Source organism: Micromys minutus, assembly GCF_963924665.1.
Source record: "Micromys minutus genome assembly, chromosome: 11".
Classification (NCBI taxonomy): domain Eukaryota; kingdom Metazoa; phylum Chordata; class Mammalia; order Rodentia; family Muridae; genus Micromys; species Micromys minutus.
In genome coordinates, this window is record NC_137980.1 from 53,287,476 (window position 1) to 53,309,753 (window position 22,278).

General features: G+C 48.4%; 1 protein-coding gene and 1 pseudogene across 2 annotated transcripts in view; one reads left to right on the forward strand and one right to left on the reverse strand.

The window, feature by feature from the left end:
- Positions 1 to 2,596: 2,596 nt before the first annotated feature.
- EFCAB8 (EF-hand calcium binding domain 8) overlaps positions 2,597 to 22,278 on the reverse strand; it is a gene marked incomplete at both ends in the record, with an annotated part of 51,358 nt that continues 31,676 nt past the window's right edge. The window contains 12 exon segments of the mRNA XM_080925575.1: positions 2,597 to 2,629; positions 2,633 to 2,662; positions 2,666 to 3,034; positions 3,846 to 3,944; positions 4,017 to 4,212; positions 5,774 to 5,906; positions 10,102 to 10,270; positions 15,798 to 15,956; positions 16,476 to 16,694; positions 17,526 to 17,657; positions 18,706 to 18,885; positions 20,837 to 21,041. Of these exon segments, the coding sequence (XP_080781701.1) occupies positions 2,597 to 2,629; positions 2,633 to 2,662; positions 2,666 to 3,034; positions 3,846 to 3,944; positions 4,017 to 4,212; positions 5,774 to 5,906; positions 10,102 to 10,270; positions 15,798 to 15,956; positions 16,476 to 16,694; positions 17,526 to 17,657; positions 18,706 to 18,885; positions 20,837 to 21,041 (1,924 nt within the window).
- On the forward strand, positions 6,553 to 9,304 carry LOC308427069 (large ribosomal subunit protein uL29m-like; annotated as a pseudogene). Its single transcript has 2 exons — positions 6,553 to 6,814; positions 8,615 to 9,304. The product of its transcript is annotated as a large ribosomal subunit protein uL29m-like (transcript).

A 22,278-nucleotide genomic window follows, 5' to 3' on the forward strand; every position in this document is an offset into this window, starting at 1 on the left:
GGAAGATCCACCCAGATGTGAGTGACAGTTGCCCAGATGGAGGAGAGGGAAGGGAAACCACCCGTTCCTCTCACAGAGCTAAGCTTTTCCATTTGTTGCTGCTTGCTCTTGCTCCTTCACTGATAGTAGAACCAGCCTTTTCCAGGCTTCTAGCGTGGGTTGAGAGCCAGTGACGCTCCAGGAACCCTCCGGGCCCTTCGGGATAGATTAGGAGCAGGAAACAGTGGGCTTCTCGGGCTCTGGTGTAAGTCAGCCATTGCTAAGCAACTGCCTGCTGAGGCACTGCCCATCCTCAAGGACCAAACAGCAAATCTACCAGAGTCTCAGCCCTGAGTGTGAGGGAGCTGTTGCCAGGCTATTTCAACACTATTGAGTAAAACCATATATACAACTTGTGTATATGTTCCATTGGATATGGTCCACTAATGCAGTGGTTCTCAACCTGTGGGTCTGACCCCTTTAGGGGGGTCAACCGACCTGTCCAAAGGAGTCACATATCACATATTCTACATATCTAATATTTAAATTATGGTTCATAACAGTATCGAAGCTACAATTATGAAGTAGTAACAAAAATAATTTTATGGTTGGGGGGGTCACCATGTCATGAAGAACTATATTAAAGGGTTGTAGCACTAGAGAGGCTAAGAACAGGTTAAAGAGAACTCTGATACACCTCCAATTGAGAGAGATTTTTCTAGATTAGTAGTTACTTAGGAATATGGCTACACACATGGAAGGAAGGGCTGCAAAGGTCAAGTCTGCTCAAAATCGAATAACTCTGAAGCTGCTGTTGAGGCACAAGCCATGCGTGCCCTGGGCCTTGTTTTAAGGATCTATTAGTGTGCCTATATACATGAGAACATATGTGTGCCTACATACATGAGAACACACACACATACATACAACACAAACACATATTGAGAAATGTACATAAAGGGACCCTGTGTGAGGAGCTCCGGGACATAGGCCCTCCAGCCCTGTGGGTTGTGGAGACCCAGCCCAAACCCCAAGGCCTAAGAGGTTCGAGTTTCTTTGAAGCTTCCTTCCTGTGCTACTGTTGAGCCTCAAGCCCAATGACTTGTCTTCCTAAGCAATGGTCTACAATGTAAATGGCCGCTAGCCCGAACTTGAAATGTGACCTGGTCTGCCTCAGAGTACTGCCAACTCCAAGCACCGAGGCTGCTCAGAAGCCCCAGGACCACTTGGTATGCTAGCCATGAGTGGAGTTTCGAACTTCTGTCTCAGCAACCCACTCCCACAACACCTGGCCCAGAATCTAGTACATTCCACACATAAGTGATATACAGGAGGGGTTGGGAGATGGCTTGGTGGGTAAAACACTTGCCGTGCAAGCACGGGGTCCAGAGCTCAGATTCCCAGGACCCATAGAGCAGTGAACTTTGGGATCCGCGAGCAACCTTGTGTTTATATAAAGGAAGAAAAACACCTGGTATCCACCTTGGGCCTGCATGTGCTCGTGCACACATGAACAAGCACACACATACGTGAGCCTACATACATGAGAACACACACACACACACATATACAACACAAACACATATAAAACATTGAGAAATGTACATAAAGGGACCCGTGTGAGGAGCTTGGAGACGTGGGTCCTCCAGCCCTGTGGGTTGTGGAGACCCAGCCCAAACCCCGAGGCCTAAGAGGTTTGAGTTTCTTTGACGCTTGCTTCCTGTGCTACTGCTGAGCCTTGAGCCCAATGCCTCTGGCTGGCTCCAAAGGGTCTAGCTCTGCTAGACCTGATGCTTGGTGCTTCTGGGAGGTGGCCTGATGCCACGTCCCTGGCAAGTGTGGGCTCTGGTGACTCTGCTCTGCCCAGAGCCACGTTCCCAAAGGGGCCCCTGTTCAAGTTAGTGGGACCTCATGCTTCACAGCCTTTGAATGGAATCTTCGGTGTCTAGGGTTCCATATGTGGCCCAGAGTTAGCCTCCAGAAAGGGATGGACTAGGCAGAGCTTGGGACAGGTGCTTCTGGCCAAGAGGATGCTTCAGAGCCAGAGTTGGAGCCATCTTCTTACAGACTCAGATAGCCTTGATATGAGGCACAAAGCAGCTTCCAAACACTGGAGCTGGGGCTGGTGGCCAGGAAGACAGACAAAAACAAGCAGACACTCAGAGCAGAATGAGTTCTGTGAGGCTGAACGATCGGGCATCCCTACCGTGTGATCTACCTGGCATATCACGCAGAGCCCTAGCAGGGTGGGCCTGCTGCATGGTAGTCAAAGCACCCAGGAATCCTGAGGCACAGGCCCCTCCCTCTCTATCTGCTTAAGGACTTTCTGGGCATTGTGATCTGACCCATAGCATATCAGGGACCTAAGAGACATAGCCCAGTCATGTCACCTGTAGGACTCTGACAATAAGGGAATATTTATTTTCTTTTCATCTCCAGAATTGTGCAGAGCCACAAGACAGCTGGAGTTATCCAGAGAGAAGCAGTATGGGAGGAAAGGTCTTTATCCTACCGGCCTGGCAGGGAGGGAGCCAGGGGCATGCAAGACCCTATAGGTCCCCTGCTACAGAACAGAAAGAAAAATGGACACCTCAGTACCTGAGGTAGAAGCTCCACTTCACAGAGGACGTGAGGGTGGCTCCCCTGGGTTTCAGATGCTGCAAGGAGAAGATAACATCTGGCCTTAGAGTCTCTGACCTCTTCGGGACACAGCCAAAGTATGTGGCGATGTAGAAAAGCTAGAATAGGCAGAAGAGGCTGATGAAGGCCTCAGGAAGGAGGCAGAAGAATGGGGCTTCAGGAAGGTAGACCAGTTGGAGGCCGATGGTCCCACGGAAATCATGGAGAGGGAAGAGGGTGTGGCAGCAGGTGAGCTGCCCACTGCCATGTCTGTGACAATCTGACCCCAGAAAGACTCCAGCTCACTCCGGACATCACTGGCCACCCAGCGGATGTGCCGGCCTTCTTGGTCCAGAACCTTATGCAGCAGGAAGTCTGGTTGTTGAATCGGCGTAAGATCAGTGAAGGACAGGCATTGGAAGACCTGAGGAAAGATCTGGGCACAGAACGGGGGAGGGGGGTTGAGTGATTGCTGGAGCTGGTGGTACTGGAGACCACAAATGGGCTTGCAGCAAGGGGGTACCCTCAGGTCTTCCCATGTGGTGTAAATCTCTATGCTCTGGCTGCTCCTAAAGATCACAGCCATGGCCCCCACATAGCCCCAGCTGGCCCACATCCCCTCTCTCCACCTCCTACTTTTCTGTGAGATGGCTCTGGCACCAGGACTTTTCTGAACTCTTAAGCAAGGCGATGAGCGGGGTCTGACACAGAGCTCCCTGGACCTGCCTTAGGTCTCTCATTAGCACTCCCCAAGCTGGGCTCTGAGGAACCTCCAGAACCCTCTCATACAAACCTACACAATAGGGATTTGGCATCATGAGAGCTGTCATAATGCCCTAAGTCACATAGGTGGGAGAGGCTAGGCAGGGTCTGACTGGCTTTTTAAAATCTCTGATTTCCCCTTCTCCACCTCAGAGCACCTCTCCTTCTGTGTGTCCCCGCTTGTCCACTGGTATACCCATATACCTCACACCTATTCTATCGTCTACACTCATGGGTACAGGAGCAGTTGATCTGTTAATGAGTAGCCAGCGTTTATAATGGTTTCTAGGGGTTACAGACAGAAGGCCAGAGGAGGACCACCTCTCCATAAGTTCAGTGCCTGTGTCCTCAAACACAAGATCTCTGCCTGCCGACAGAAAACACCCCAGCCTGGCCAGCTTATGCCAGAAACAAAGACACAGACCTAATGGGGTCTGCTGGCCTCCTACAGCCCTGACATCTCAGAAGCAACCTTACTTCCTCACCTGCTGCCTCATCCAGTTATACTGCCCTCTGGAGGTCAGAAGTTTGGGGTTCCGAACACGCACCTTGGGCTTGTATGCTCCTCCCACAATTTTGCTTGCCTGCAGGAGTCACAAGGTAAGAACCGTAGCCAGAAGCCAGGGTCCTCTGCCCTCCTGAGACTGTCCCCCCACCTGCTTGTCCTTGGTCCATCGATTCCAGCTCTCCTCGATGTCTTCCACAGAAGAGTCTTTGGTCCACGGGGATGTGAGGGACATCTGCTGCAGCTTGGACCACGCCTCAGTTTCTTTCTCAGTGTTCCCGTGCAGGAGGGCCATCAGCACTACCTGCTCGCGCTGCTGGTACACCAGGGCTTCAGCCAGTTCCTTGCTGTGAAAAGCTTCCTTCACTACATGCTCCTTCCATTTCACTATGTCATCTGCCCCCCCCCCCACTCTTGCAGAGGGCCTCCCCCCTTTCCGGGTCTGACCTTCTCCAACCTTTCCTGCCCTTTCCCAAGCTCCAGCACTGAACAAGCACCGTGTAACAGGAACAAGGCCCAGATGGACCAGCCCAAGATTTTCTGTGTTTTCTTTCATTCAGTCTCAGCTAGACCTCCGTGGCAGAATATTTACACATCCCCAAACCAGGGGAGAAGCTCTGTCTCACCTTATTCTCCCACAACAAGCCTGCCTCTGCAAAGAGAAGTACACCTTGGTGAAACCACAGGAACCATAAAGACTCCCTGGGCACCTGGAAAACTCCTACACACACATCAAAATCAACTCCGAAATCTCTCCTTGGAAGACTTCCTCATGTGAGCCAGTCAGTGGTCAACCTCTACACAACTGCTGTTCTTACTATTCCCACAATCATCAGGTGAGCCTCAGCATGAGGTTACATATCCATCTCCCCTTGTGGCTCCTCTAAGGTTAGACCTATGTGAGCCGGTACCAGATGTAACTGAAGGCCTTGTCATGAGAGGCACTGAGCCATAACTTCATCAATAAATGAAAGAGAGAAAAAAAAATTGAGGCTGGGTTCTTCTGTTGCAGCCTTGCCTGTCCTGGAACTCTGCAGACCAGGCTGGCCTTGAACTCACAGTGACCAGCCTGCCTCTGCCTCCTTACTGCTAGAATTAAAGGCATGCAAAACCATGCCCAGCAATTTTTAAAAAGTGAAGGCACTGAAGCCATTTGAGATGTGAAGAATAAGAATGTAGTGGGTGGTGGGAAGGAGGAACAGCTCTCTCTCCCCAAGCACCACACAGATGTCTGCTCAGCACACTGGTAAGACTGGGCAGCCATGTGGTAATGACCTCTCCAGGTACCACTCTGCAGGGCTCCATCTGGACTGCTCTTCCGTGTTGGCATTTAGTCCAGGCTCTGCCCCCAGTTACCTGGCAACAGCCAGGTGTGCCTGACTCACTATAAGGGGGTTGCTTGCTCTCTACTCTTCTTGCTCTTTCTCCCTTACCCTCTTCCCTCTCTCCCCATTCCCCTCCCCCTCTCCATGTGCTCATGGCTGGCCTCTACTACTCTTCTTCTTCCTCTTCTTTCTCCTTCTCCTTTTCTTCTTCTTCTCCCTCCCTCTCTCTCTCTCTCTCTTTTTCCTCTCTCTCTCTGCATTTCTCAGTCTCTACTCCCTCAGCTCCCCTCCCCATGCCCTAAATAAACTCTATTCCATACTGTACTGTCCGTGTGGCTGGTACATCAGGGGGAAGGGATGCCTCAGCATGGGCTCACAGAGGCACCCCATTTCCCCACACCATACTGCAACACCACCAAACATATCCTGGCCTCTTCTTCCTTTTTATAACACACTACGTTCCTGGGTGCTTGGTTTTGGCACTAAGACGGCTGAATGGGGCCTCGGTTGCCTTCAGACCCTAAGCTTCTCACCCCATGCTAGGCTGGGGCCAGGAAGCCCCAGGTTGGCTACTGGGACTCACTCCAACTCGAGGAAGGAGTACTTGAGGGTGGTGCCGATTAAATCAGGCTTCTTCTCCAAACTTGCTGCCTGTTCCAGTTCATCGGTCACCGAAGCCTCTTGCAGTCTGTTCCAAAGATTCAGGCCAAATGTTCCTGTCATGAGACCAGACCCTGCTCAGAACCAGAACTCTGAACCCCACTGCCCTGCCCTTAAGCCCCACCCACTGAGCCAAACACTGGCCTGCCTCATGCCAGGTACCACACTGGTGACACACCGAATCTCTAGACTTGCCAGACTCCAATCTCAGGAAGTACCTGGAGCTCAGGCCTAGTGTGTCCTGGGCCATATGTAGATTAATATGGGAACAACACCGTGGAGAGGGCCCAGTGGCCCTAAGTCAGGTTCCCAGCAGCTTATGTGCAAAATGACAAGGGCATAAAATGGCTGGGACCTGTCTAGGTGAGATCTGGGGTGGAGCAGAAGAGACAGAAATCCGAGTCCTGCTGTGGTCCTGACATAGATGACCTGAACTCAGTACCCAAACCCAACGTGATAGAGAAAGAAGCATCTTCTATGAGTTCTAATCGCCACATGTATGCAGTGACACATGCAATGACACCGCATGTCATGCCAAGTGTGAACCCTCCCCTCCCCAACACACACACTAAATAAGTTAAGGCAGGCCATTCTCCTGCTGTGGAATTGTAAAATCAAGACACAGAGAAGACACAGGTTGTAAAATTCCATTTTGGAGAAATTATCAAAGAGCTGTAGTAGCAAATAGAAGAACAGCTAAAAATGACAGAGAAGTCTGCAGGCAACACTCTGTTCGCCGGGAGTTCCTGGTATGTGTCTAAGCTGCGAGAGAGCCAAGCTTGGCCCAGATGGGAAGATGCGGCTGTGGGACCAGCTGAGCTCTCCCCAGCCCTGGCAGCCCTGGCAGCTCTGGCAGAACCGAGTCTCCACCCAAAATGTACAAACCCCTGTGAGGAGTTTGATGAGATCAAGGGAGTCTCCCAAAAAGCCCAGCCAAGTCTGCTTGGACATATCCCAAGAAAAGGTAAGCCGGGTCTACCGAAGTCCACTCTCCGGCCACTCCAGCTCAGATCCAGCTGAATGAGGTGAGAAAGCACATGCTGGGAGGGGGGAAGGCAATGCCACCTTTGGTCTTCATGGATCAATTACCTGAGTTCAGTTCCCAAAACCAATGCTGAAAGGTGGTCACTAACTCCTCCCTGCATGGGGGAAGGAGGGCTGAGGCAGGCAAGCACCAGACCAAAGAGAGGGTCTGATTCAAAAGACATGGGCCCTCCACATGCACAGGCTCACAGTGCACACTCACACACACACACACACACACACACACGCAAGAGCAATCTTAACAAGCCAAGAAACAACCAGAAAAAGTCTTCAAATATTGGTCTTTGTGGTGACTCCTTGGCCAGAACACCAAAAGCACCAACAAGGAAGGCAGAAACAGATCAGCAGAGCTCTCTAAAAGCAGGACCACGTGGAACTAAAAGCTTCTTGGCAGGTTAAAGGCAACCTATGAAATGGGAAGAGACGCCATACCTCTGACATGGGCCAACCACTAATCCCTGCAGCCCAATAGCAGAAAATGCTGGTTTTTAAAATAGGCAGAGGACTTGAACGGACATTTATCCAAATGAGATGTGCAAATGGCCAGATGTTCTACATAAGGAGCCAGAGCACACCTCACGCTCATCCACATGGCTGTTATCAGAAAAGACAGGTACCAGAGAACAGGCGGAGAGATCAGAGCCCTTATAAGAATGTAAGCCTGGGTAAACAGTGTTTGGAAGGCAAAGGCAGGAGGAGAATTGCACATTTGGGGCCAAGCTGGTGGCCAAAACATGTAAACAACCAAAAGACTAATTCAGGCAATACACCTATAATGGAATATTCTTCCACTTTAGAAGAGAATCCTGTGACTGTGACAATGCAGATGAACCCTAAAAACATGAGGCTCAACAAAATGAGCCTGACATAGGGCAAACTGCAGAATCAATCCCATGTCTCGCATAAACTCCTAGGAACCAACCAGGTACTGAGAAGGAGAGAGACCTGCAAGATGGCAGAGTTCAGGACTGAGTAACTGCAGCTCACGTAGTAGTTTGTTGGGGTGAGTTTCACAGCTTAAATATTTAGAGAAAGAAAGCAGGGGAAAGTGCATCACATGGTCCCGAATGTACAAAGTCCAGAAACAATTTGTGAATTTAGAAGCCAGGTCAGGAATAGTGGTTCACAACCTGGGACCCAGTATAAAAAGGACAAGACAAAAGGATTGAGATAGCCCAAGGCCAGCCTGGGCTATCATAGTGAAATGCTATCATAAAAAAAAAAAAAAAAAAAAAAAAAAAAAACAAAAAAACTCAGGGTCCAGAAAGATGGCTCAGCTGGTAAAGTACTTGCTATAGAAGCCTGAAGACTGGGATCAGATCTTCACCACACACAATAAAAACCAAATCAGCTGTGTCCCATGCTGGGGCGTGGAAACAGGCAAATGCCTGAAGCTCGTGTCCAGCCCCTCCCTCCCAGGCAACTCAGTGAGCTCCAGGTTCAGTGAGAGACCCTATCTTAAAAATAAGGTAGAGAACAAGTAAAGACCCCAACATGGATCTCTGGCCAATACAAGTGAGTGCACCCAAGTGCATGTACCCACAAACATGTGCACGTACATATACAAACCTGTACCTATGCCACAACACACACACATATACAGAAAAAGAAAAAGGAACCTCATGGACACCAGCACAGTGAGTCTACATTAGAAACATATCCAGTCTGGTGGGTATTTGTAGAAGAGCCTCAGTGTTCCTGGAGGCTGCTTGTTCCCTAGTAAATCCCAAGGCCCCTGCTCACCCTGGGTCTTCTCTTAGTTTGCTGCATAAGAACACACCACATGTCACATCCTTTCTCCAATGTAAACTATTTCATACCACGTTGTCAAGGAAAGGACTAGAAGAATTTTTTTTTTTTTTTTGATGACCCAAAGAACTGGGGAGAAGAAAAAGTCAAATCTGGCGCATCCTGGGCCTGCCAGCAGCTAAGGAACAAATGTACGAGGACATACGTAAGCTTTGGTGTGTCCTTCTGAAGGAAAGAAACATTTTCTAACTCTAGAGCAGGAGGCCAAGCGACAGAGATTGCACTGCCAAGTCCAGAGCAGCTAGAAAAGGTTGCTGACTCCATGGGTGCCTCAGATAAAGTTGTCCAGGAGAGGGAAGATGCTCTAAGGCTTCTTCAGACTGGTCAAGAAAAACCAAGACCCGGTGCTTGGGGAAGGGGCATCTTTGGACGAATCATCTGGCACAAATTCAAGCCTTGGCCTCTACCTTGGTACCCAAATAGGAGATACAACAGGAGTCGGTTCTTCGAAATGCCTTACGTAGATCGCTTTATCAGACTGAGAATTGAGAAACATGCCCAAACTGAAGCAAGAAAGTTTACAGAAAAAGAAAGAAAAAAGTCTCCAGGCAAAGTTCCCACATCTCTCTCAAGACCGGAAATCAAGTGCTGTCTAAGATGAGACCCTGAAGTCCATTTCCATTGTTCTTAAAGCCTGTGTTCTGATGAGAATATCTGTTAAGCAGTTTATAAAGAAATGCTCTTGTCAAATAAAAGAAAGAAAAAGAAAATAATGTCAGGGCCTGGCAAGCTGACACAGAGGGTGGAAGCACTTGCCACCGAGCCTGCCCATTGAGTTCCTCTCCAGGGACACACAGTGGAAAGAAAGGACCACTTCCTACAGTTGTCCTCTGACCTCTGCCTGCATTCTAAGGCATGTGCCTCCCCTAATAAATAAATAATTGTAAAAAAAAAAAAACACATTCTAATTGGGTTGGTAGTATTTACTACAGAAAGGCTGCGCCAAGATAGAGATGGCTGCACAGACAGACGCACAGACGCTATGCTCTGGAAATTCAAACTGGGATACTTTCGGCTTGTGAGCTTTTCTTTATAGATAATATCAGAACTGTGCCTATTTTTCTTGTTATTGTTGTTTTTTGGATTCATTTGGAGGGCGTTTGTTTGCTTGCTTACTTGAGTCAGGGTCTTTCTGTGTGGCCCTGGCTGTCCTAGAACTCACCCTGTGTAGTTCAGGATGGCCTCTAAGTCAGAGACCCGCCAGTTTCCTAAAACTCAAATGCCGGCAAAGCCGGGGAGATGAGGGCATGCATGGGAGAGTGCTGGATGGCTAAGTGGATGTAACGGGACAGATTGGCATCTTGCAAGGTTCTCTGAGCATCTGTGAGACCCTTCTCCCTACAGGGCATCAGGGTGATGCCAGGTGTGCTCTGTCAGGGACAGAGACATCACCCATACCTATGGCATCACCAGAGAGTTTCCAAGCCTTGACATCCCGGTCCTCGCCCGCGCTGATAACTAGCCGGAAGGAGTCTACATACAGGATATCTGTCACGCTGTCCACGTGGCTACTCCAGGTAATCAGAAGTGGTGGGGGAACCAGAGAAATGGTCTGTCCTTGCACAACCTATAGGGGGCAGGAGAAAATTACTTAGACCATGCTATCTCACAAACTCCTAGCATGGAGGTTCTCAACCTGTGGGTTGCAACACCTTTGGGAGTCACGTATCAGATATCCTGTATATCAGACACTTAAATTATAATCCATAATTATTCAATGAAATATTTTTGTGGTTGGGGGTCACCACACATGAAGAACGATATTAAAGGGTTGGCATTAGGAAGGTTGAGAACCCATGCCTTGGCAGGCACCTAGGATCCAGAGCAGCAGAATCCAAGGAAGGGCACCTCGACACCGACCAGTGAACCAGCTCTGAGCTCTTCACATTAGCGGGCCACCACGGACACGTGGGCCCTTTGTTAAAGCCGTCATCTTCCATTTGCCTGCTGAAAGCTTGTACATTGACCATCCCATTGGAACCTCACAGCCTTATTGGCCGAAGAGCATGTCCACCACGTTACTAAGAAGAGAATCAGGGCTATTCAGAAACCAGCCTGAAGCCACCGGGCTAAAAGTGATGGACCCTGGGGTGAGCTTGTTAGCTAGACCAGCTGAGATTGGCAAACTCTGGGTCCAGCAAAGCACCAGAGGTCAATTCAGGCTTCCACCTGTGTTGAATACACACATGTGCACTTGCAAACCTATGGGCCAAAACACAGGCAAACAAGCATATGAAAAACCCTAATATATAAGAAGAACAAGGCTGGGACGCTGAAGGGCTGTCAAAAGAAAGCCGACCACTCTCCCATCTGAAACTAAAGTAAGAACTTTTAGTTTGGGTTTTTAGATTTTAGGGGTTTAGGTCTCATGAAGCCTCCACTGACATCAAAACTGTCGCACAAGAGACTCGTGGAAGAGTTTGCAGAACTGTTGTTTGTATTTTCACTACCCAGTGGAATTCGCCCACAAAGGCACCTGTGCCTAGCATCCCTCCGTGAGGTGCTCTGTCCCTGATCCGTCCCTTTACCTGCTCTGTTCACATAGCCTGTGTCTCCAGATTTTCTATCCCTTATTGAGTTGGTTTCATGTCTTCCTTAGATTCTTTTTTTTTTAACAGTAAAAATTTAGAACCAGTCGGTATTGGCATATACCTTTAATCCCAGCACTCAGGAGGCAGAGGCAGGCAAGTCTCTAAGTTCAAGGCCAACCGTCTCTACAGAGAGATTTCCAGGACAGCCAGGGCTACACAGAGAAACTCTGTTTGAGAAAGACAAAAACAAAATAATTAGAAACTGCTCTAATGTCAATAATAAGAAACAACTCAAACAAACATATCTGATTCCATGCAGTGACTATGGCTCTAGAAAGTAAACTATTGTCTTACTAGAAAGTCTGACTGTGATTTGCTGTCCCTGAGATGTGAGCATGGCTTACCATACATAGTCCATAGCCCGCTAACAAAATAAAGGCTGAAGCCATATGAGACTCTCATAGGTCTGGGAAAATCTCTTGAGAAAGCCCAGGGCCCTCCCAAGGATAAGAACTCTCAGCAGCTTAAGCGTACTTAGACGTGGGGGTCACTCAGCAGGGTAGCACCAGTGCCAGCAAGCCCTTAGCTAACGTGAGACTCATGAGCATCATGAAGACGTTTCCTCTCAGATCAGGAGTTAAAACAAGAATGCTGCTGCCATTCCTACTCCACATGGTAATCAATGGTCCTAACCTGAGCAAGCAGGCAAGAGAGAGAAAGACAAGGTACACTAATAGAAAGAATGGATAAATGCACCTTCAGCTGACTCGATGGTCTGATATACAGAAACTCTAAAGACTCCACTCAAAAATAGAGATGGTAAAGAAATTCAGTAAAGTTACAGAACACAAAACCCGAGGCCAAGCTCAGCACTCTGCCTCAGCAAGCAACAGAGCCAGGTGTGGTGGTGTAAGCCTGCTGTCCCAGCCCTCAGAGATGGAAGCAGGAGGGTCAGAAGTTCAGAGGTCAGCCTTGACTACAGCGCAAGCTCAAGAACACCCCCGCTTACGTGAGAGCCTGAAGTAGAGAAGGAAGAAAGAGGGGAGGAGGGGGAAAGGAGAAAACCAACATGCAAAAGTCAATGGTATCAGATAAGATTCAGCTCTGTATTACAGGACCTGCCCAGCATTCAGTTCAGGCAGACAGACAGACAGACACAGGAAGAACGAGTGTTGGTGAAGTGCAGAGACGAGTGAATGCTCACACAGTCTTGGTAGACATTACATCTGTACAGCCACTATGGCACAATACAAAGATTTCTCAGTGTACCATCCAACAGCCAGGACCGTGCAAAACAGCCAATGGCACTGAGATAAAAATGCAGAACATCTCCTCTTCCCTGCTGACCATAGTGTTACAATAGCCGAGATCTGGAGTCAGACAAACTACGCACCAACAGACTGGTGAATAAGGAATGGATATGTGTACACACATGGACTCCTAGTCATCCTTCTGAAGGGAAAGGAATGAAAAGCTGTCATTTGTCATAAAGGGTAAATTTCATATAACCTCATGTATTTATAAAATGGCGGGGTATTAGTAAAAGGGTTCTATGCACGTGGAATCTTTAAGAATGTACATATGTATATGTTTATATGTATACTTATACACATACATGTAAATACATGAATACATGCCATGAAAACAGAAGGAGAACTTTGGGGTAAAAGAAGGAGGCCAGCAATTGGGGTGGGGGAGAGGAAGGGAGAGTAGTGGGGGCACTATGAGCAAAGTACAATAGCAGTGGGGGAAATGTAATAAAGCCTGTTATTTTATACATTAGCTAAAAGTTAATTTAAAATATCAATAGGAAAAGAAGATACAAAGTATCAGTTGGGCAGTAGAAATAACTTTTAAGATTTACTGTATAAGGCCAATAATAAAATGTATGCTTAAAATAGCCAAGAATACAATCAAAAATATGCCCTTTGAAATAACCCAGAGTAAATTTTAAATGTCTTATCACAAAAATAAGCAAGCAGGAGATGAATATGTCAATTAGCATGATTGACATTATCCTTTGTAAACACACATTACACTGTGCCGTATAAATGTGAATAATTGTGATTCTTCAGATAAAATAATATTAATAAAAATTTAAGAAAAAACACTATTTGATGATGATCTAGTTGTATAGAACATGATCTCGCCAAGCAAGGCCACATGGGTGTGAGCATGCTCACGTTCATAGACTTGGGTCTGTCCTCAAACCCAGTGCCGGCAGCTCCACAGGCTTAGATGCAAGTGCTGGCACCTCCACTCCGTGCACTGTGCAAAGTAGCACCACTCCCCAGAGACTCTCAGGAGACCAAGGGCACATGGTACTCACTACAGACATTCAGCGGCGTGAGTAAGCGCACAGTCAGTAAGCGCACAGTCAGTAAGCATCTCTCTGGTCATGGGTATGTAAGCATCAGATAGTCCTCGTGTACTGAATCCATGCATGGCCAATTCCCAGCATACATGGATGCACTGCAATTTCTGCATGCTAAGACTAGTCTGAGAGTAGCACAAGAGAGTCAAAAGGCACATAGGTAGCTTGCATGCCCTGCAAACCTATCGTCCCAGAACTGGGAGGCAGAGACAGGAAGATGGTGACTTTGAGGCCAGTCTGGGCTACATGGCTAAACCTTGTCTTAAAACATGTATGGTTGCAAGATGACTAACAAAGTTGCAAATGTATGGAACCCTTTGACCTTGTAACCCACTTGAAGCAATGCATGCTAACACACATTCACTTTTAAAATGAAAGCAAACCAATTTCTCCCTTGAAAGGGATTTTGTTAACAGCCTGTGGCCTGCTATGCAGATCTAGAAAGATTTCTCAGGTACACAATGGGATGGGGAAAGCAAGGGGTATTGGAGTGTATGCTGCTACACCTTTGGGTAAAAATAACAGGGAAATAACTGTCCACATGCACACTCGTGTAACTCAGTATCCGACTAACCAGAAGTCATTAACAGTGGCTGCTTCAGGGACACATTATTTCACAAACAACCGCGCCTCTCTACACTGCCTGGGCACCTTTACGTTTCTCACTTATGTGCAATGCATACACAAAAAGTTATGTGTACAATAAATGTATTTAAACATAAATACACAAACTGAACATGAATGCATAACCAGACTCAGAAAATGAAATGCAATGTTAGCCCATAAACACACCGGGATTCCTCCCAGCCACCGCACACCCCAACGAAAGGAATCATTTCTAGCAGGACAAGCTCATCTCTTCTACCTTTTTGCCTTGTAAAAACAGAGCTATATAACACATACAATGCACATGCTTTGGGGTCTGACTTGACTTAATTGTCCAAAGAGTCAATGATTCTGTGGTGAGTGGGTGTGGCCAGGTACCTACCGCTCTGTGTATGAAACTCACAGACGATTCCGGCCTGGGCTGATGTGTGTGTGAATTGTTTCTAGGTGGAGCTGTTCTAAATGGTAATTCTCTCAGAGAATTATGTTTTACATGAACCTCTAGGTGTCAGCCTAGAGTGGAACTACCAGGAGAAAGAAAGGGCAAGCATGCTCCTGTTAGGACGCTATTTTCTAATAATCCTCCAAAGTGAACTAGCTGTTTCACTTGGCCTGTGTCTCAGCAGACTCTGGCTTGTGTTGCTCTGGTTTCAGTCACCCTAGTGAGGATGTAGGGACATCAGTCTGTGGGGGGAATGTGGAGGTCAACCTCGTGAAGAAGCCTGACCTGCCGCACAGGGCATTAGGTCTAAGATGGCTTCTGGTACACTGGTAAGACAGCTCTAAGGAACCAAAGCCAGGGTGGTGGCTGATTCCCCCCTCCCATCTTCACAGAAGTCCTAATAGGTGACAATGCTCCACCCAGCTCCTTCTGAGTTACTGCATCAGGCAGGACTTTCACTGGAGCCCGGTGATAGTGTGGCAAAAATATGATTGGCCAAGGACTTAGGGGTTTGGAGTTGGCTTAGACACTCATATAAGTTTATGTACTGGGCAATAAACTCAGATCTGCACCCTGATGCTGGCCTCCAGAGTCAGATTTCCAGGGATGCATCGTGTGACTCTGTTGCCTCTCATCGTGTCCTGTCCTCAGTCCTGTTCCCACAGCTCTGTCCCCACAGCTCTGTCCCCACACCTCTGTCCTCACACCTCTGTCCTCACACCTTTGTCACTTCCACCGAAGCTCTTGTTAGTTCTTGGTAACTAAAGAAAAAAGGTTTGATTTTGTGAGGACCCAAGCAAGCACTAAATACTTTGAAGCATGTAAAAGGACTGACTACTCAAAAGAGTGTTACCTATTTCAACCATAAATTCATTACTTTATGGCTCCTGTGGACGAAAATCAGCGTGCATGAAAAGGGGATGGTGAGCACATGTCTGTGCGTGCGTGTGCAGTGCACAACTGTGGGCATACTTGGCCCTAGCCTCCTATGGTAATGATGACGTCTGACTATTTTGTCCACATAGGCCAGACATCACGAAGGGAGCACGGAGATTTATAATGCCCATGGGAAACCACAGTCCTGGTTCTTTTGTGTGCCCCAAAAGCACTTTCCCAAGCAACCCTCCTGCCTTCTTCCTACCTCCTTCTCCATCTGCGGCAAGTGGTGCTCGGAGTGGACCTGGAGTTGTCTAGGAATCAAGAGCCGGAACTTATTCTCTGTGTCAGTGGAGATTGAGATCCCACTGTATTGGCATGGTTGCTGGCCAATAAAATAGCAGTAATCCTTGATGTCCCAGATCTAGGCACAAAGTGTGAGTTAGTGACCTAGCAGCCCCCGGCCCCAACTCCGGAGCATGTGGGGGTTCCTCCCACACTGTTCCTCTGAGCTTTAGGTGTGGCTCATCTTACACCCCTGAGGCCAGTAACTACTCACTCCAGAAGGGTCCTAGGGTCTCCTAAGCTGTGGCCGGCAGGTAAAGGGGGTTTGAGTGACTTGGGTAGGACAGCCATGTCTCCATGACTCCCACAGAGCACAAAATTGTCTATGAGAGGGTGTTCACAGAGGATGAGACGCATGGCCGGCCAGTGAGGGAGTTATGTGGTAACAGTGATGGATAACAGGAGCCACTGGAGGGAGGGTGGGTCTTGGAGGATCCATTTCAACAAGCCCCGGCTCGTCTCAGAAGACTGGTGAGAACTCACCTTGTCCCGCCACCTTCTCTAGTGAGACCGTTACCCAACGGGAGCAGGAGACAGACGAGGACCACACGGCCCACAGAGACGGCCAACAGCTAGGCCGGCGCCAGCCCTTCCTCACCTTGATATTTCCTTTACTGTCGCCGGTGAGGAGGATCCAGTCGTTTTCATCAGTGGCCATGGCACCTACAGCACACCCACTGTCCTCAGGGTCCACGGAGAACTTTCCCAGCAGACCTCCGTTCCCGTGGATGGACCAGGCGTAGATGAAGCCATCAATGCAGCTGCTTAGCATAGCGACCGTGTGTGGCAGGCGGGGCCTGGTCTGCAGGAAAATGATCTGCAGGGGAGAGGGGGTGGCCTGACTCAGCAGCGGCTTTCCCTGGACACTGTTCCACGATGCTAACACACCCGACAGATGTTCCAGGCTCCCTGATGCTCCTTCCTTCCTGGCAGGAACTGAAGGACCACATACCGGCCTGGGAGCTATTTGAAGGCAGGGACTGTGTCTTTTTGCACCCTCGGGAACTACAGTGGCTTCTGGTACCACCGTTTATGACCAGTGGGTGTTTGTTGGAAGGAGACACACATAAGTTTGTCTCGTTCATCTCGAGTTTCCCAAGTCCTGTTGCTCTCTCTGTGCGACATGGAGAAGTAACTCACTGTCTCTTAAATGCATGAAACCCTGGCTCGATCCTCAACACTGTATAAACCAAATGGGGTGGCGAACACCTTTAATCCCAGCACTTTGAGAGATAGGAGCTGGAGGAGCTGAAGTTCAGGGTCATCCTCAGCTACAGAGAGTTCAACAGCAGCCTGGTCTGTGGGTATCTTAGGGTTTCTGTTGCTGTGATATGCTGTGATAAACACTGGGTCATAACCAGGATGTGAGTCTTCAGAAACCAGACAAAAACCATAGTGAGGGAGCCCAGGCCAGACAGGGGACCGGTACAGGAGGAAGAGATGACCCAGCCCAACCTGCACCCCACTATGAAACACCATCCCGCACAAAGAGGGCCTTCGAGCAGTGGCTTCTAGAAGAGAGAGACACTTCTCTCCCAGCCCCGCCCCGCCCCGCCCCAGGCCCTAGCAGACTTTTCTAGAATTCCAAGTATTCACCAGGCCCATGGCGTGCCCCACCCTGCCCATCCCCCCGCCAAGCACAGCTTACCTTCTCCACAGACACACTGGACTGCAGCAACTTTTCCCAGAATTCTCCCTTTCTCCTTTGAGTGTCTTTGTGAAACGGCGGTTTATCGAGTAGCGTTTTAGACAACCCAGGTCTGTGGCTCCTGAAATGTTTCTAAAAGTAAAAAATGGCCTCCTGGTAACCACAGGGCCCTCCCTCCTACAGACTACAGAGATCAGGGGCAGAGGATGAAGAGCAGCCAAAGAGATCCCACCCTGCCAAAAGGCCAGCGAGCTATCTGGCTTGGCCTTAGCACACTCTTGGACTACATTTCCAGTTTAAGTGATCAGCAGTTTTGAGAGATAGGGCAGAGACTTGAGTTGCCTCTACAATAGGCCCTTCCTTTGTCCTGGAAATGAGGCTAGAGGCTAACTAATACCTGTTCCTCTCAAGACAGAAGGCCTAAACTGATTAAAGATGACCCAGTGTCTAACAATCAAGTGTTTTCAACCCACAACACCCTGAAGTGCCTGTGTCTCACAGTGCCGTGACTCGTAAGCACCTCACAGCAGAAATTCATCTCAGCAGACCCTGCTGGAGCTGCCCTACACGGCCCCACATCTGGGCCTCGGGAATGGGACTTAGACCTCAGCTGCGGAAGCAATGGACTGCTTCTTCCATCCCTCTACCCCTGTGCTCAGGATTGGGACAGTGTCCTCACTCCTACAAGCCCAAGGTCAGTTGCTCTCCTTCAGCCCTTGCTCCCTTCCTAAATAAAAACAAGGCTGAGAAATCAGTCATGGGCCTTCAGGGCTCGGTGATGAAGACCATCTTCCTGCACCTTGCCCTTCTGCACTGTGACTCAGCTGGTACTCCTGCAGCTCACTCTAGGGCCAAGCCCAGGGCCAGGAGGCTTAAGAACTGAAACCATAGTCCATGATCTAACATCTCATTTAGGCATCTAGAATTCTGCTCCCTATAGATTCCATTCATAAGCTGTTAAGTCTCAGACGTAGTCAGGAGACAGTCTAAGAAGGGACCATCTCTAAGCTTGAAGAAGCAGAATGGGATAAGTTGCAGCGGGGTCAAAACAGAGAGACACCCTGACCCATGACCTCTGACCCCTGAACCCTGGACCCTGCCACCCTGACCCCTTCCATGAAATTTGCTCAGAACAAGTGAGCTGAACTATAGGCACAGGTGGGCTTAGCTAACTCCCTACCTTCTGAGCCATATTCTTCTCTTGATCTGAATCTTTCCAGTGTTTCATCACTGGGGGAGCTGACATCAGTCTCCGCTTCACAGTGGAGACAGCTGACTTCCAGGGCTTGTGTGCCCACTTTTGATCTCCATAGTCTAGATGGACTGGAGTTTTGGATTCGCAGGCCTCTGTATCTCTCACCTGTGCAGACAGAGGGCGCAGCTCCAGAACCTCACCACAAGTGAGACTCTCAGTCCAGTGTTAATGTCACTAGCCTTACAGAGAACTCAGTCTTGCTTCCCAGAAACCTTATACCTTGGAGAGGCCTCAGATCAAAGCTTATAAACACAGCCCTGGACCTACCACTAATGTCCTCGGCAAGACAAAGCTCCTGAGAGAGACTGGGTCTTCCCATCTGAAACATGGACAGTGGTTTCCAAATATCACTTAGTCACTTTTAATCTTGGGCAAGCCCACAGCATAAAGCAGATAAAACACTGAGCTTTTTGTGGGGGAGTATAGTACCTATTAGAACCCCTGAGCTCTGCAGGAGCTCCCTCCTAATATTGTACCTGCAAAAAGGTGACTTTTACCCACTTGAGTGTGTGAATGACTTCTAGTGTCATTTTAGCTCTAGGCTGCTACAATGTATCAATTTAAAGGGTGTGCTACAATGTAACCATTTAGAGACTGTGAGTTTTCTACATCCCTATCAAGAGCCTGGGAGACTTGTGTGACATTCACGCTCAAGTGAGGAACCTGTGAGACCTACTGCTTACCTGATGGGATTAGCAAGTGCCTAGAAGAGTAAAGCCATCCCTGCGTGTATCCTGAAGGTTCTCAAGGAGGAAACAAAGGAGGAAAGACCAACCCTGAATGTGGGCCCAGCTTTAGCAAAAGAGGAAGCCCATTTCTCTGGCACCTCACTCTCTGCTTCTGGGTGGCCCTGATGTGAGCTACTCTGGCTGACCTGGGATCTCTTGCCATGGCAGACTGGAATGTCCAAGACTGTGAGCCAAGTTAAATATTTCCTCCTTTGGAGTTGCTTCTGTCAGATATTTTGCTACAATAATGAAAAGCTAACAGTGGGCCATCTTCAAGTAACCTGTTGAAAAGAACATTATCACTACCAGTCCCTGGCATAGGACTGTCAGGGTCTAGATCTACCCCTTCTTGGTTGTATGCCCTGAGAAAGGTGTTTAACATATTCATGCCTCTGTTTCTCCTCTGGCACATAAAGATGCTCATTGTTGGGTTTTGTGCACTGTGTATTCAGATGCTGATTACTATGCCCTGAGAGCTGGTTACAGTCTGGATGTTGGCATTGTCAAGCATCTCCTGTCTCAATGCTGTGTATAAATTGTTCTCTATCACCTCTATTGGTTAATAAAGATCTGATAAGCCAACAGCTGGGCAGGAGAAAATAAGATGGGATTTCTGATCCCAGGGAGAAGGTCTCTAATGAAGACCAGAACAAGAGCAATTCACCATGAGGATTTGCCACGATGTTGCAATGAGAGAGTCACCATGAGAGGACAGATGGAGCAGGAGCAGCCAGAGCAAGACTAAAATGGCAGATAGCACCACATGGCTACAAAGTAGACCAGGCCAACATAATTAGATTGGAACAGTTCAGTAGCTGATAGTGTAAAATGCTCATTAATAAATACACCAGGTCTCCAGAAGTTTCTACCCATTAGTGCCTGCAAAGAGGTGTCCTCTTCTCACTGGAGTAGGTGACCTCTAGTGCCATTCCAACTATAGACTGTTACAATGTAGCAATTTTAAAAGACTGTGATACAATATAGCCATTTGGAGACCATGCAAGTTTCCTATATTCCTATCATGAGTTTGGGAAACCTTGGGTGACATTAATGCTCAAGCAGGGAAGCCATGGGTGGGACCTCCAGAGCAAGAGCAGGTTTAGAAAAATTCTACTTTTACATTTGCCACCCAACCTAAGGCATGTCATCCAGGCTCTGCCACCCACTCTCCTTGCCACCAACTCCTGTCCCTCCAGAGTACAGCTGGCCATCTCTCCTCTGCTCCCTGAGTGTTCTCTCTGCCCTCCTTGATTCTGACCTGCAGCCCAGACTCTTTGCAGTAAAAAGCACGTAGGACACTGGGGAGATCCATGGCACTGTGGCTGTACCTTCTTTGGCTGTAAAGGCAAGGGGCTCTTGGAGGCATTGAAACTCAAGACAGGCTTCAACGTGCTAACATTCCAGAAGACAATGTCTCCATTGTAGGAAGAGGTCCCAAGGAACTGGTTCTGATACTTGTCCATGCTCAGGATGTCCTCCGAGTGGAAGCTCTGCCAGTGGTAGCAGGACAGCGCCTGTGTGGTCTTTTGGAACCTGTGTACATGGCCAGAGGTAGAAGGGCCAAGAGCTCACAAGATGCAATGCTCTTTGAAGGAACCCACAGCCTTTAGGATTCAAAGCAGCACCATCTCGAGAGTTGAGGGAAAAGAGCTTGTTTATAGCCTCCTCTGCCTCCCCCCACCCCCAACATCCTAAGCATCCACTATGAACAAAGCATAAAGGCTCTGTTCTTGAGGTTTACAAATAATGAGTCTTAATTCATCCCCTGACTAAAGGTTCAGTCTTAAACAAGGGGAAGTGGTAGCTGTGACCAGGCCTCCTGTAACAGAAGGGACCTTGTATGTGTTGGTCCATCTTCCTGGAACGTGGGTCCCATTCCAAGGGCTTCCCTGACACCCCTCCTGCTCACCCTCAGCTCATATCTCACCTTGGACCTCCCTGACTAAGCTGACCATACCCCAATGCTAACTGAGTAAGGTTTCTGCTCCTCCTCAGGAACTCCTGCTCTTTCCCCATGGCTGTCAATATACTCTACAAATCGAATTGCCCTCTTACTGAGTGTTTGTGTGCACTCAAAATTTCTATGTTAGAACCTATTCCTTGGACTGGAGAGATGGCTCAGTGGTTAAGAGCACCAACTGCTCTCCTAAAGGTCCTGTTCAATTCCCAGCAACCACATGGTGGCTCACAACCACCTGTAACTGGATCTGATGTCTGCTTCTGGTGTGTCTGAAGACAGCTACAGTGTACTTGCATAAAATAAACAAGAAATAAATAAATCATTAAGAAATTTGAAAAATAAAGAACCTAATTCTCAAGTGAGGAATGAAGCCTTGGAGGCAGGAGGGGACATGTGGCCATGAAGACAGAAGCCTCATGAACGGTATGATAAAGAGCAAAAGAGATCCTTCTCCCTCCTCTGACACAGAGGCAGCAGCAAGATGCTGGCTCATTGTGAATGAGGAAAGGGCCTCACAAGACTCCACAGTGCTTTGGCCTAGGATTGTTCAGCTTCCGTAAATGCAAGAATTAGGCTTTCCCCTGTCTAAATGTCTACAATAGCCTATGTGACTAAGATAGAAACTACATAGAGGAATGATGTGCTGTTGTAACGGATCTCTAAAAATGTGCAGGGGGCTTTGGAGGAAACAGGTAGATGCTGGAAGAGTTCTAAGACACGAGCCAGGAAAAGCCTATGCTACCACAGCTAGACCATTGGGATGGTTCCAGTGAGGGCACAGGTGGTTCAGGTGAGAGCACAGGGAAAAGG